Source organism: Mchenga conophoros, linkage group LG10 (genome assembly GCF_057382185.1).
Source record: "Mchenga conophoros isolate Kocher_MC1m ecotype Shallow Benthic linkage group LG10, M_conophoros_male_GT1.1, whole genome shotgun sequence".
In the NCBI taxonomy this organism is placed as follows: domain Eukaryota; kingdom Metazoa; phylum Chordata; class Actinopteri; order Cichliformes; family Cichlidae; genus Mchenga; species Mchenga conophoros.
Window position 1 is genome coordinate 18,891,969 of NC_140535.1, and position 13,893 is coordinate 18,905,861.

Below are 13,893 nucleotides of genomic sequence, written 5' to 3' on the forward strand. Positions count from 1 at the left end.
CTCCCAATAGGGGCTAAAAATCTGGGACTCTCCACCAATTGCTCTTAGAGCTGAAAAAGCTCCTCGGATGAGAAGTGAAACAGCTTCAAAAAACGTAAAGAAGTCCAGACGCGTTTCTTTCCAAACTCAGTCACCTCAAGGAACTTTATATTGTAAGGTAAAGACTCTACAATAACAACTAAGGCTATTTATGGAATGACTATTAAGTCTTCTTTAAGCCAGCCATTTTCCAAATGTCCAGAAGTGTCATATTTATGGTCTAACTTCATTGGTTGAAAGGGCTTACACCCCTTTTCTGTTCAGTTCCTCCCTTCCACTTCTTTAACATATTATCCAAAGTACCCTGCCAAATACTTTTTAATGTGTCTTACAAGGGACCATGCTTTATATTGCATACTGTTGTAAATGTAATATGCAAGTACAATGCTGCTGTTATATTAGTCTATGTACAAGAGTTCTTCTGGTAGAAATGCATTTATTAAGTCATCCGAAGTCTGCAGGAATTAAGTCTGCACATGTGTGCATGTGTGCCCACTGCTTGGAATAGCCAAGCCATGTGATTCTTCTAGATTCTATTTCAGATCGCCTACTGTCCAAAGCCCCACAGTCTTCACAGCAGCTTAAAGAAAAGTTAACAAATGCACAGTTTAATCCTTCTGTCGTCGCTTATCATTTCATCAGGAGTTGTTAGGTCGAGCGCTGAAGTGTACCTGTAGGTGTGTTTGAGTAAGTACTCTGTTCTGTCTTTTTCTGCCTTCACAACGAACAGGTTACTTTGACATAAGGTTCAGAAGGCGTATTTTAGTTTGTTTTGAATGATCAGATTTCATTCAATTTGAACAAAATCTGACAAAATGTAGATTTTTCGACAGAAAGTTGTGACCCCAGACTGACCCGTATACTCAAGTCAGTCAGGGGTTGTGTGATATATATAGGTCACTTTCATTGGTTTGTTTTTTGTTTTTTTCTGCAAGGATTTTATGACTGCACCAGAACATTTTTTAAAATCTTTACGCTAAATTGGATTTTTATTACAAATTTGTATTTATGAGCTTCTGAGATCATAGACAGATGCAGCATGTGTAATGCTGTGATAATCAAAGCAGTATGCAGTATTAGTGCTTCTGGTTTAGTCCAGATTTAATAGATTATTTGTACAATGGTTGTTCTTAAGATGAATAAAGCATATCATTTCTCAACTTTTACTTGCGCATTGTTACTTTTCTGCATGTCTATACACGTTAACCATTCACTTTCATTTGCTGAATGAGTGAAATAATATAGGGTTAATACATGGCATGCATTAAGGAGAAATGGCAACCTGAAGTCACATTTTACTTTGAAAAAATGCTAGTTTTTTATGTCATGCAGTATATGAATCAGATATATCAATTCTGTAATTGAAGGCTGGAACTAACACTTATCTTCGCTTTTGATTATATTCTCTATCAACTGTTTGGTCTGTAAATGTCAGAATCTACCAGGAAAATATTAACATTTGATTTTCTCATTTAACTAATAAAGGACCAATTGGTGTGCATCTAATCAAAAGGCATATGTTCATTATCTAGGCCTTTAATAGTGGAAAATAGAAGAGGCAGTCACCTGTGAAAATCTAATGAATGGCCATCGAGCTTACCGTTGAACGTGTATCATCATTTATAATCACTGACAACATGCAAACTATAGTGACCTCTACACTGCTGCAGGTGTGACTTCTGTAGCAGTTTCAGTTTGATAATGGTGGACAGCTTGATGCAACAAGGAATAGAATCATTTCATTGTGCCAGCACATTACTAAAATTTCCCCATTTGTTTAATGTAAATATGAGTTATTGTATTTTCTTGCCTTTTTTCAAAGATTCTATGTTTGTTTGTTTTTTCTTTGTTTTGTTTTTTAGTTCAGTGACATGAAAATATCTGTACAGTGTTTTTTGTCCTGAGCAGTTATTTTCATTTATTCCCTAAAATGTGGCTGGTTGCATGTGATATTATATTTGTATTTACATATGCTATATTTTACAGCGTCGTCTAAGTCGGCTTTAGATATATGTGTGTAATTTTGCTTGGTTTGGATACAAGCTCATTTATTAGACATCTTTATACAGTGTAATTCATAATTAACGTGTGATGTGCTAGGCTGGAAAATTGAATGTGAGCCTGATTATTCTCAGAGGTAAGTGCGACGACAGTGTTCTCACATCAGCTTGTCCTTGGGTGGAAGTTTCCGTGAGCTGCGGCAAAACTGTTGCACTGTCCGCATGACCTCTCGTGTTCATATCCTTAGGTCACTGTAATCTGACAAGGTGTCTGGATACTTGTCAGGCTGCTACTCCCTGTTACTTGTGTTTATCTTGTGCAAATGACTTAGCTGTATGATCCAAACATGGGATAAACAGTAACAATCCTGGCAGATACTTTTAGTTTATTTTCTGCAATGAGTAACGCACTATAATGAGCTTCCTTAGCTATTGTCAGAAATGATTCGGAGTCCTTTGTTTAAACAGGGGAGATGAAAAACTAAGCGTGTTTTTTAAACTTACTGTCTTTCATCTTTAGGTTGTGACCTCTGAACCCCTAAACCCTGACTTTTGCTGAGACCAGAGTGTGATCCATGGCTATAAAGAGCCTTCTGCACGCTGCTTCCACTTTCAGGAAGCAGCTGATGAGGGTGAAAGTGGTAAACTCTAACTCCGAGGACTCCCGTCTGTGCCGATGTCTCAACACCTTTGACCTGGTAGCCCTCGGTGTGGGCAGTACATTGGGTGCTGGTGTTTATGTGCTCGCTGGTGCTGTTGCAAGAGAGAATTCAGGCAAGTGACATTACTTTTGATAGTGAAAACATGCGTATTGAGGAAAAACCTGAAAGTTTTTAATCATATGATTCCCACCACCTTCCACAGGTCCTGCTATTGTGCTGTCATTCCTAATAGCAGCTATAGCCTCAGTGTTAGCCGGGCTTTGCTACGCTGAGTTTGGAGCCCGTGTTCCCAAAACAGGCTCGGCTTATCTGTACTCCTATGTGACTGTAGGGGAGCTGTGGGCCTTCATCACTGGATGGAATCTCATTCTTTCCTACGTCATTGGTAAGCATAAAGCACCACTGCTTTATTGTTTCTGTTTTGCCTAGTTTAAGGTCATGTGTAGGAGGAAATTTGTCTTCAAGAATGTTTTTTTCTTCGTCTCAGGTGCCTCCAGCGTGGCTCGTGCATGGAGCGCCACCTTTGATGAGTTGATAGGGAACCCCATAGGGCAGTTCTGCAGACAGTACATGGCCCTGAATGTACCAGGAGCACTGGCAGAGTATCCTGACATATTTGGTGCTTTCATCATAATCATTCTTACAAGTAAGAAGACATAGAAAACATTTAATATTACACTTAACACATTTTCCCAAGACATTTTTCATTTTCCATTTCTTTGTCCTTTGCAATTCTAAGGTCTGCTGGCATTTGGGGTCAAAGAATCAGCAATGGTGAACAAGGTCTTCACTTGTATCAATGTCCTAGTCTTGGTGTTCATGGTGATCTCTGGATTCGTCAAAGGCAATATTAAAAACTGGCAGCTAGACCCTGAAGAGATCCTACATGCAAGTTATACAACAAACAGCACCAAGTAAGGACATATTCAATGCTGAATCTTTCCCTTTAACTGTCTCTGTTACTCTATTTTGTTTTTATCTGGATGACATTCTTTTAGAACTATATTTCATATTATTTATATTCCTCTGGTTTAGTGTGACAGACGTCCTGCCAAGCGCAGAGAGTTTAGGAATCGGCGGCTTCATGCCATTTGGATTCACCGGTGTCCTGTCAGGAGCCGCTACCTGTTTCTATGGGTTTGTAGGATTTGACTGCATTGCTACCACAGGTTAGTGCTGATCTGACCTGAAAACTCTGTCGACCTTCTGTTTTTGACTCCCTCTGCTTCACGTCTCGCAGTTTCACATACATCTCCCTTTGACGGCCTCATGGGTGTGTTTCCATTTTCAGGGAGAGAGGGGGGAATGTAACTCAATCTTTTTGGAACCGTTTCAGCCCCGAGCTTTCCTAAACATCCAGAAGTATTACATAACAGGGGGGCAAGAGAGAAATTAAAGATGCACTTTACTGCGTTTGACTTATTTCTGCTATTGGCTGAAGGCCAAAAGACTGCTACTCAGGTTAGGGGGGAACAAACAGGGTTTTGGAAGAGGGCATTCCAGAGGTTTTTCCCTGAGTTTTGCAGAGTTTGTGAACAGCCTTGTTTCTTTATACATGTTACAAGGTTTTTCCCACCCATAGGTTTCCTGAATTTTAACTGGCTGGCAAGCTGACCAGTTAGCCTTAAATTACGATTGTCAGACATAACACAAACTCACAATGATCTTTTTGCATGTGTGTGTGTGTATGGCAGTAAGAGTTAAGTTGGCATGAAGCCATACTCCATTTCCCCCTGACACACACACACAGACACACACAAACACACACACACATATCATCCACACAGCAGTTGTCTCCGTCACGTTTCAGAGCTCTTTTATTTTACAGTACTTTGGGCCTGCTTTGACACGTAACTGTGCGTCTTATGCACTCGCTCCATCACCGTAATGTGGTTTTATTACACAGCAAGGCCTTCCTACATAATCACCTGCAGCTGAGCAGTTAGGCCCCTCAGCATGGTGGCTCCCCCCAAAAAATAAGCTAATATCTTCAAACCTTGCAATGAATTGGGAGTGGCTAGTAACAAAGACATAGCTGTATAGCAGACGATGTGATTTAGGAAATAACTAAGAAGGTAAAGTAATTTCACTACTATTTACAGGTTCAGTCAACCACTTAGCATTCAGTTAATTTCCACAAAACTTTGCATGCACTTCTCGATTCAACTGCAGCACTTCTGTAAATTATGTTACCTTTCTGAATACAGTGCCTGCACCCTGCATTCAAATGGACAATTCTCAGATGAAAGCATAAAACTCCTCCAAAATCTGAATATCCATCCATCATCCATCCAACACTAGAGTTTGTACTGTGTTCTGTGTTTTCGTTCCACTGAATTTTCACATATTCACTTTTCTGCCTCATGTTCAAACGCTGAAAGTAAGAATTTCTGTCTTCTGACGATGTTTTTCAAATATAAATATAAGCAAAAAATGGCACATTACCTGAAGATATTTCTGCACCCGTTGAAGTCATACAGAAGCAGATTTGCATATCTTGGCTCTTAACTGTGTCTATATATTATATATGTCCTAGGTGAAGAGGTGAAGAACCCCCAGCGAGCCATTCCTTTTGGTATCGTATCCTCATTGCTCATCTGCTTTGTGATCTACTTCAGCGTTTCTGGTGCTCTCACCCTCATGATGCCATACTACCTGCTGGACAGCAACAGCCCTCTGCCTACAGCTTTTAATTATGTGGGCTGGGGGGGCGCGAAATATGCCGTAGCTGTAGGCTCTCTTTGCGCTCTGTCTACAAGGTAAGAGATTTGAACTTAGAAGCACAATGCACATGTACTAGATCTTGTTCTGAGTAAACTTTGAACTGATTACCACTAAGATAAGCAACTGTGAATACCAGTAGATATTCTATTAGGCTGAGGAATATAAATTTGTTCCTTGTGGACTATGACATTTATTCAGCATTGTCCACTCAGTCATCATTAGACAACTGCAATTTTCCTTTAAAAAAATCAAACTGGAATCCTATCAAAATATAGATGTTTGAATGGGGAAATGAAACACTGTCACTCAGCTGCTACAGCTGCAGCAGGAGGGCAGGAGTCAGTAACTAACTCAGAGTTTAAGCTCCTGTTTTTTGGAACAGAAGATCCAGAATTTCCCCTATTTCAGGATTAGCAAACTCAGAATCTTCACTACATCTGCTTTCTGGAGCGTAACCAAAGACTATCATTCATTTTAAATGCGCAGTTGTGTACACGGTTCTGTCTCAGATAACTACACACACACACATATATATTTATGTTTGTGTTTCTGAGCGAGAGTGTATATTTAACTTCGGAAAGCATTTGATGCCTTAACTAAAAATAAAACATGCTGCTGAGAATATAGCTGCACCATCAGTGTGTGAAGGCGATTACGTAACAGGGACTCAGAAAGGCTAAGGCAGGTGACTTTTTTTTTTTTACTAACAATTAGTTTCTAATCACTTTAAATGATGGTCCATATATGTTATATTTAGCAATTAATAATAGCAACAATCAACCAATATTTTATTCATGATAGAACATAGAAAACACATCAAATGTTTAAACTGAGTATTTTACTATTTCATGATAAAAATTACGATACAATGATAATTTAGAATTTGATGGCACCAGACTGGGCATGGGTGCAACAAACAGCTGAAAAAGAACATTTTGATATTATCTTAAATGGTTCATCGCTGCACTAAAGGCAATAGCCAGAAATCAATATTGGAAGCTCATGTGCTTCGGCCCCTCGGGCAACACTGCATTAAAACCAGGCATGATTCACAAAGGTTAAAGCTCTATCATGCAGAGAAGAAACTATTTATGAACATGATCTAGAAATGCTGTCTTCTCTGGGCCAAAGCTGTGGTCCAGTGAAATGCAATTTGAAATTCCCTTAGGTAAACTTGGACACCGTGTCCTCTGGACTAGTGAGGAGAGAGACTATGCATGTTGTCATCGCTGTGTCCAAAAGTATGCATCTCTGATTTTAAGGGGATGCATTAGTGCATTAGTACATTAAAGGTTTTATAGTGACATATGCTGCATATCTCAGCAAGACTGTGTTAAACCACTTCTTGAAACACTTAGAACTGCATGGTTTCATAGTAGCAGAGGGTGCTCAAAGGGCCTACTTGGAGTCCAGACCTTTCACCAGCTGAAAAGATTTACATGAAATATTTTTTCTCCTATCATCACAAAAAGGTCGTGGTGGATGGCTGTCGCTCCCTGAGCCTGGTTCTGCCAGAGGGTTTCTTACTGTTAAAAGGGAGCTTTTCCTTCCCAGTGTCACCAAGTGCTTGCTGAAAGGTATTTGAGCAAGCACTTGGTATTATTGTAAGGTCCATATCTTTCAGTATAAAGAGTCTTGAGGCGCTGTTTTTATGAATTGGTGCTATAAAAATAAAATGAATTGAAAATAAACGTGTAGTGAAAAATACGATAAACAAGACCCAGGGCTGTTGAACAGCTCAAATCAGATAAGAGTGAGATAACATTCCTCTTTCAAAGGTTCAGCAGCTGATCTCCTCAGTTCTCGAATGTTTCGAGACTGTTGTTAAAAGAAGAGAGGATGCCACACAGTGGCAAACAGCATGGCCCTGTCCCATCTATACTAAGACATATTAAATTCAGCTAATATTAAATATAAAAATGAGCTAGTATCTTTGTTTTAATGGTACATTTTCTCAGTTTAAACATTGATTTTTGTCACGTTTTATTTTGAATAAAATATGGGTGCATAAGATCTGCAAAAAAATTGCATTAAATTGTTATTTACATATTACAAAGTTACATTACAAAGTGTTGCACATGTGTTCCTAACTTAAAATGTATGCACAACATATTTAAGTATCCTGTGTTCTGTGTTTTTTTCTTTTGTCTTAATCTGCTGTATCTATGTTGAATGTAATGCTCCTTGCATATGTGTGCTGTTGTCTTTGCTTATGCATGTTTCACATGGTTGCTCCTGTGGATACTTTATATTTTGGTACGCCCTTCCCCCCATGTTAGCTTGCTGGGTTGTCTGTACCCTGTTCCTCGTGTGATCATGGCTATGGCTGATGATGGGCTGTTATCAAAGTCCTTGGCCAGGGTCAACTCCTGCACCAAAACCCCACTAAATGCAACTTTTGTCACTTCCTCTCTGGCAGGTGAGATACTAACATGCGTTAGCATTAAAAACTAATTATTAAGTGTTTTACATAGCCAGGTCTCTGTTTAGTTGGCTGAGGGAGTCAAGGTTATTGTGTCTATACTATAAGTCTTCCATTGTTTTTTCTGTTGGGAAACTTGAGACATATTTTCTAACTTGCATCTTGAGAAGGAGATGTGCACCAGCACTAATCCAAACTAAACCGCATGGTACGTGGACTAAAACTGACAGTAACAGCATGTGCAAAACATGCAGTCATACTGGGGGCCAAATTTTACATGCTGACATCAGAGTATCCTTGTCCCAGCATGTTGTTCTTCAACAGTGTTGCCAGTCTGGCACGCTGCAGCATGTTCTTTAACCCCCAGATCTTTCCACCCACATACGTCTACTTTCTCTGAATCTTCCCTTGGTACTCGCTGACCTTTCCTAATTCTTCTTTCCCCCTTGTCCCTCACGTTACACCAAACCGCTGCCATCACAATATGATGCCCTCCCCCCACCTTTACCCCAGTCTGTTGGGTTCCATGTTCCCCCTACCTCGTATCATCCTTGCCATGGCGCAGGATGGCCTGCTCTTCTCCTTCTTGGCCAACATCAGCGAGAGAAAATCTCCCGTAACATCTACTGTTGCTGCCGGGGCTATAGCTGGTAAGATAAAGGGGGGCGTTAAATAAAAACGCAAATTCCTGTATTTGAGTAGAGGGACTTGAGAGAGGCAGTGATAGAAGGTCAGGTTTGAATTGAAGAGAAAAAGAACAAAGCAGAGACTTTTTGGTTTTTGAAAGATTAAGTTTAAAAACTTTTTATAACTTTTTTTTTTAATAGAGGCAGCTCTTTTTGCCACCTCCAGCCTATACTTTATCCATTCCCAACTGGGGCCCTTTTTAAAACTGAAACAGGTTTTTAATCTTTTCTTGATTTGTTTTGTTGAGATTGATTTACTATTAACTTCTTTCCTTTCTTAGCCACTGCTTCATTTTTTATCTTTCCCCACCAGTGACGTGATATGAGATTTTGCCCCATTTAAAAAATAGAGCGGAAAAATAAGAGTGTCATATAAATGAAATGGAATGACTTTGCTGCCAGGTGGTTGCTGGTTTCGCTCCATAATGCTATTTTTACCCTATATCCTAATACAGCACCCTAAGAAGATTGTAGTTGTGAAATTTCAAGTAAATTTTGAACTCATATAATTATATATTATACATTTTTTGTAGCAAAGATTTCTTGTGTGTGTGGTAAACCATTGGAACACCAGAGGGTCATGACCCACACTTTGGGAATCACTATTGTGAAAAGAATATGTACATTCGAGCTAGCATCTTTATGAGGCTGTACTCAATGGCATCATTTGAGCTTATGATCAGCATACTTCTATGCTCACAGTAACTGTATAAGCATGCTGAATGTTAGACACATCTTAATTTATTCTTCTAAGACAAGTATGGAAAATAATTGATGGGATCAAACAAGCATTCTCACTTTAAATTTTTATTTTTTGTCTCCTTGTACTGTGAAGTTGTCATGGTGTTAATGTTCGAGCTGAAGGACCTGGTGGACCTGATGTCGATAGGGACGCTGCTAGCCTACACATTAGTGGCTGCCTGTATCCTGGTGCTCAGGTTGGTGAGAATATATCAGCTTGGACACGGTCTGAACATGTTTATAGTTGTTTATGCTAGCCAACAAAACTATTGGAAGCTATTTCAAACATACGCAGCATTGACATTGCTTATAAGCAGGTTCATTGTGTGCTAATGTTGCAGTGTGCATTACCAGCTTTGTCACCGGTGCTAGCAACTATTTTAAGTGGCAGGAACACAGAGTACAACTGCTATGTCTGAACACTTCATTATGGGTGTTTGTTCTTGTTGTTTCAGGTACCGGCCCAGCATGGGTTACCAGATTGTCAGTAGCCACGAGGAGATGGAGTTGAATGAGGGCAACATCCTGCCCGGTATGGAAGAGAGGCTCAGCTTCAAAACCTTGCTGTTCCCAGACAACCCCACACCATCCAAACTGTCAGGCTTCACTGTCAACGTCTGTGTCTTTCTCCTCGGTATGTTATTAAACCAGGACTGCCTTAAAATGGCAATAAAATCATACAAATAATGTAAGAAAATCAAGTATAAAGACCTTGTAAAGCACTTTAGTTTTAAATGTGCTGTAGAAATAACATTTATTTGCTTACTCAATAAAATGAAGGCGTTAGATCTTTGGTAAACAACCCAACAAGTGTGCTCGCCTTGAATGTAGGTGATGGTTTTATTTCCAGTATCTTCACTGTTAAAAATCACATTGCACTTGTGAAGTATTACACATAAGATAATAACATTTCTTTCATTTTAAAGGAATGCTGATGCTGGCATTCAGTGTTCTGGCATCTTATGGAGATCTTGCTTCGTGGAACTTGGTAGCCCTCAGCGTCATCTTCATGATGTGTCTTTTCGTGGTCTTCATCATCTGGAGACAGCCCCAGAACCACACTAAACTCTCCTTCAAGGTTTGATTTAAGCCCTTTCAGCACTACCTCTGCCCCCTGAGAGTTCACGCTCGCTAAGTTTTAATGGATACTGTTACGCTTTCTCCTTTTGTGGTATTTGTCTCCCAGGTGCCCATGCTGCCCTTCATTCCAGTGATCAGCATGTTTGTCAATATCTACCTGATGATGCAGCTTGAAGAACGCACTTGGGTTAAATTCTCAATCTGGATGGCCATAGGTAGTTACACTCCATCGTTCTTTTTTTAACTGCAAGAATTCTGCTCGCTACACTTACCTAGGATGATGCTGAAAAGTCTCACACACCCAGCTGACTATTTTACTTGCTTTAGCTGCTTGAAATGGGCTAGCTGCTTTGACTTGACATTGCAATGTGTTCGCAGACCGATCTGAAACATTTACAAAACACGAGTAAACATACTTTGTCAGTTGGTTGCGAAAATGTCAATGTTATTAAAAAGGTACATGTTTTTAGACTGAAAAGTTCAGCAGGTGTATTTGCATTGAAAAGCTAGGATTCCATAACACCGGTTCTTTTTGCCTTTCCAGGTTTCGCGATCTACTTCAGCTATGGTATCCGTCACAGCACCCTGTCAGCTGCAGCTCATTCGACTCCGGACACAGAGATGATGGGCTTAGGGCTTAACCACAAGTCAGCATCACCAGAAAAGGAAGCCTTTCTGTCCAATGGCATTGATGTAAGGGAAGAGAATGATGGAGATTTGTAGGAATTTGCAAATCAAAAAAACCCTGGAGAAATTAACAAGGGTTGCTTTTAATAACTGGGCAAAAATCTTTTACAGTCAGTGATGGTCTGACATCCAGAAATTAGTTCAGTTTTTTCTTCTGAAAGTGTAACTCTGTTGGCTTGATGTAACTGATATGGCCATTAAAGAACATAGCCTTTCTTTGCCTTGAGAAAGTTGCTTTTGCAGAATGTGTTTGGTCATTATCCAGTTTGCACTGCGAAGTGTCCATTGTACAACCGGGTTGAATTGGAACATAGAGTACAGCCCTGCATGCTTCACAGTTCATCCTGCTACTTATATCAGCAGCTGAATCGTCATCACTAAACTCTAGTAAACTGGTTCCACTGGCAGCCATACATACTCATGCCATAGCACTGACTCCACCGTGTTTGACAGATGATGTGTTATGCTTTGGATCATGAGTTGTTTTTTTCCTGCTTCACTATCCTTTTCCCATTATTATTGGCTTCATCCGTGCAGGTTCTTTTAGATATATTTCTGGCAAAGTCTAATCTGGCCTGTCTCTTGTTGAGTTTAACCAGCAGATTGAATCCTCTTTTAAAGTGACTCGATTTCCATTCATGAAGGCAACTAACTACCTCCTAAAGAGTGTTCTTGACTTTCTTAACCAAGAAAGTCAAGAACACTCTGATAACGACTGTGTTTAGACCGTCCCCCCCATTCCATGCAAGACCACCTGGGTTGGCCTGGGTTGGCTGGAAGACTGTTTACTTAGCCTGGCGGGGCGAAGGACACTGTCTCAGCTGAACTCTGGACACACACACACATACACTGATATGCACACACTGATCCCCCCTCCCTTTCCAAACGCCTTCGATGCTTGTGCCCTACCGGGGAAGATGGCAGTCGACTGGACCAGCGCAGACACGCTGCAGGACCAGATGCGCTGTCTACACCGGCTCTCTCTTACCCTTTCTTGTGTTTCTATGGTGTACTGATAGTCATGTGCTTTTTGTGCTGAGGTGTTTTTTCTGTTATCAAACTGTTCTCCCACTAGGAGCTCAGTCTGAGTGGAGTTTTTTTTCTCCTCCTCTTACCTCATGTTATGTATTTTTGTTGTTTTTTTCCTATCAGCCTACCTTTCTGACATGTCTCCCCAAAGTGATGTTTGTGTAAAGTTGGTCAGAAGGTTCCTTTGTAAGTGCGCATGCGCCATTAGCGTGCTGCCTGCTGTTACCCTAATTTCCTTCGGGATTAATAAAGTATTCTGATTCTGATTCTGATTCTGAAAAGAATTCTGCGATCATCCACTTTAGTTTCTCCTGTAGTTTCCTACGCTTTCTGGTGTTGCTCAGCTGCCCCCCTGTGTCCCTTCTTGTAACAGATTATTGATTTGGCAGCTGTTTATTTTGGTTTATTTTTGATTTAAAATCCATCATTGTGTGGTGGTCCACAAAGGCTAAATTACAAAAAAACAAACACAAATAAAGTGTGTCATTGTCCATATACTTATGGACCTGAGTGTATGTGCAGCAGTCTTATCATCAGATAACACATGTAAGTATAAAATACAGGTTGGTATGAATACCTAAGTTCTCTAAAATCTCCCAGTTCTTATGTAACAATAGAAAGTATACTGTTCTAACATTGCTCCATTACAAGCTCTCACATTACACTTGGCTTATCTGTGACATAATTCTTCACTAACAGAAATCTGTGGTCAGGTCATTGTCTGGATGTATAAAAGCAGCTGCAGTTCGCTGTGCTTTACCGTTTCTACATGTGAAAATTTTTCATTGATGCCTTTTGAGGTCCAAAACTTGGTCCTCATGTTCAGTTGTGGTTTAACAGTACAGTTTTAATGCAGTGGTATGTTTGTTTATATCTTTGTTTTCTTAAGCAGCAATCATGAAACATTGTAAAGCAAAGATCTGCAACGCAGAATGTAATACACAAACTAATGTTCCAGGAGTGTAGACAACACTATTGCAAGTTGTTTAACTTGTGCGTTGTGTTAGCTCTCCCATTGGTAATGGCAGTAAATCTAACTTCTGAATCTTTGTACATGTTTAGGATGAAAGCAATGACAGTTTCAGATTTTCAGTTCATGTCCTCCAACTTTAAGTGACAGTGGATTTTCACAGTGCTGGCTGCTGTATCTTTGCATTTGTGGTTTGTAGCATGTATTTTCTAATGCAAAATAAGAGAGGCCAAATTTTTACCACTTGTTTGTTTTTTCTAATCAAATGAAATGTCTCTTTTGAGGAAGTTATATGTCCGCCATTCATTTTACATGTTTTCTCCTGTTTATTGATGTGTTTTAATACCCATGCTGAATTTTTACAAATGTAATTGGATACTGTTTGGCTGAGTTTTACACCACTGTCATTAAAATATGTAACACACAAACTGAACTTAATAAAATTTTGATTGTATGATCAAAATGACTGGCTTCATGTTTTATTTCTTTAAACATGGTTTTCACTATCAAAATGTTGAAGTTTTTCTGCTAGTTCATCCCAAAAGTGTTTAATGAGACTGAGGACAAGGCTCTGTGTTCGCCAGTCAAGTTCTTTCACAATAAACACATCCAACTATATGAATCTCGCTTTGTGCAAAGCGGAAGTGGGATCTAAATACTGTGTTCCCTAAACCCTAAACTGTTCCCATGACGGAAGCAGAGACTTGTCTAAAATGTCTTGATAACCTGAAGCATTAAGATATTCCTTCACTGAATCTAATGAGCCCAGGGCCAGCCGCAGGGAAGCTATAATTAGGGGTGTGGATACAATTGATTTCTTTAACTGTAGATGGCAGATCTTTAACTTTTCACA

At 39.7% G+C, this 13,893-nt stretch overlaps 1 protein-coding gene across 1 annotated transcript in view; it reads left to right on the forward strand.

Annotated features, from left to right (window-relative positions):
* The window catches only part of slc7a1a (solute carrier family 7 member 1a), a 34,229-nt gene extending 20,726 nt beyond the window's left edge, over positions 1 to 13,503 (forward strand). The window contains exons 2-13 of the mRNA XM_085289096.1: positions 2,560 to 2,813; positions 2,904 to 3,086; positions 3,189 to 3,347; positions 3,441 to 3,615; positions 3,737 to 3,870; positions 5,238 to 5,460; positions 8,361 to 8,497; positions 9,369 to 9,471; positions 9,730 to 9,908; positions 10,201 to 10,352; positions 10,461 to 10,569; positions 10,899 to 13,503. Coding sequence (XP_085145222.1) covers positions 2,615 to 2,813; positions 2,904 to 3,086; positions 3,189 to 3,347; positions 3,441 to 3,615; positions 3,737 to 3,870; positions 5,238 to 5,460; positions 8,361 to 8,497; positions 9,369 to 9,471; positions 9,730 to 9,908; positions 10,201 to 10,352; positions 10,461 to 10,569; positions 10,899 to 11,077 — 1,932 coding nt within the window. The 5' untranslated portion in view covers positions 2,560 to 2,614 and the 3' untranslated portion in view covers positions 11,078 to 13,503. The remainder of the gene's footprint in view (positions 1 to 2,559; positions 2,814 to 2,903; positions 3,087 to 3,188; positions 3,348 to 3,440; positions 3,616 to 3,736; positions 3,871 to 5,237; positions 5,461 to 8,360; positions 8,498 to 9,368; positions 9,472 to 9,729; positions 9,909 to 10,200; positions 10,353 to 10,460; positions 10,570 to 10,898) is intronic.
* Positions 13,504 to 13,893: the final 390 nt, after the last annotated feature.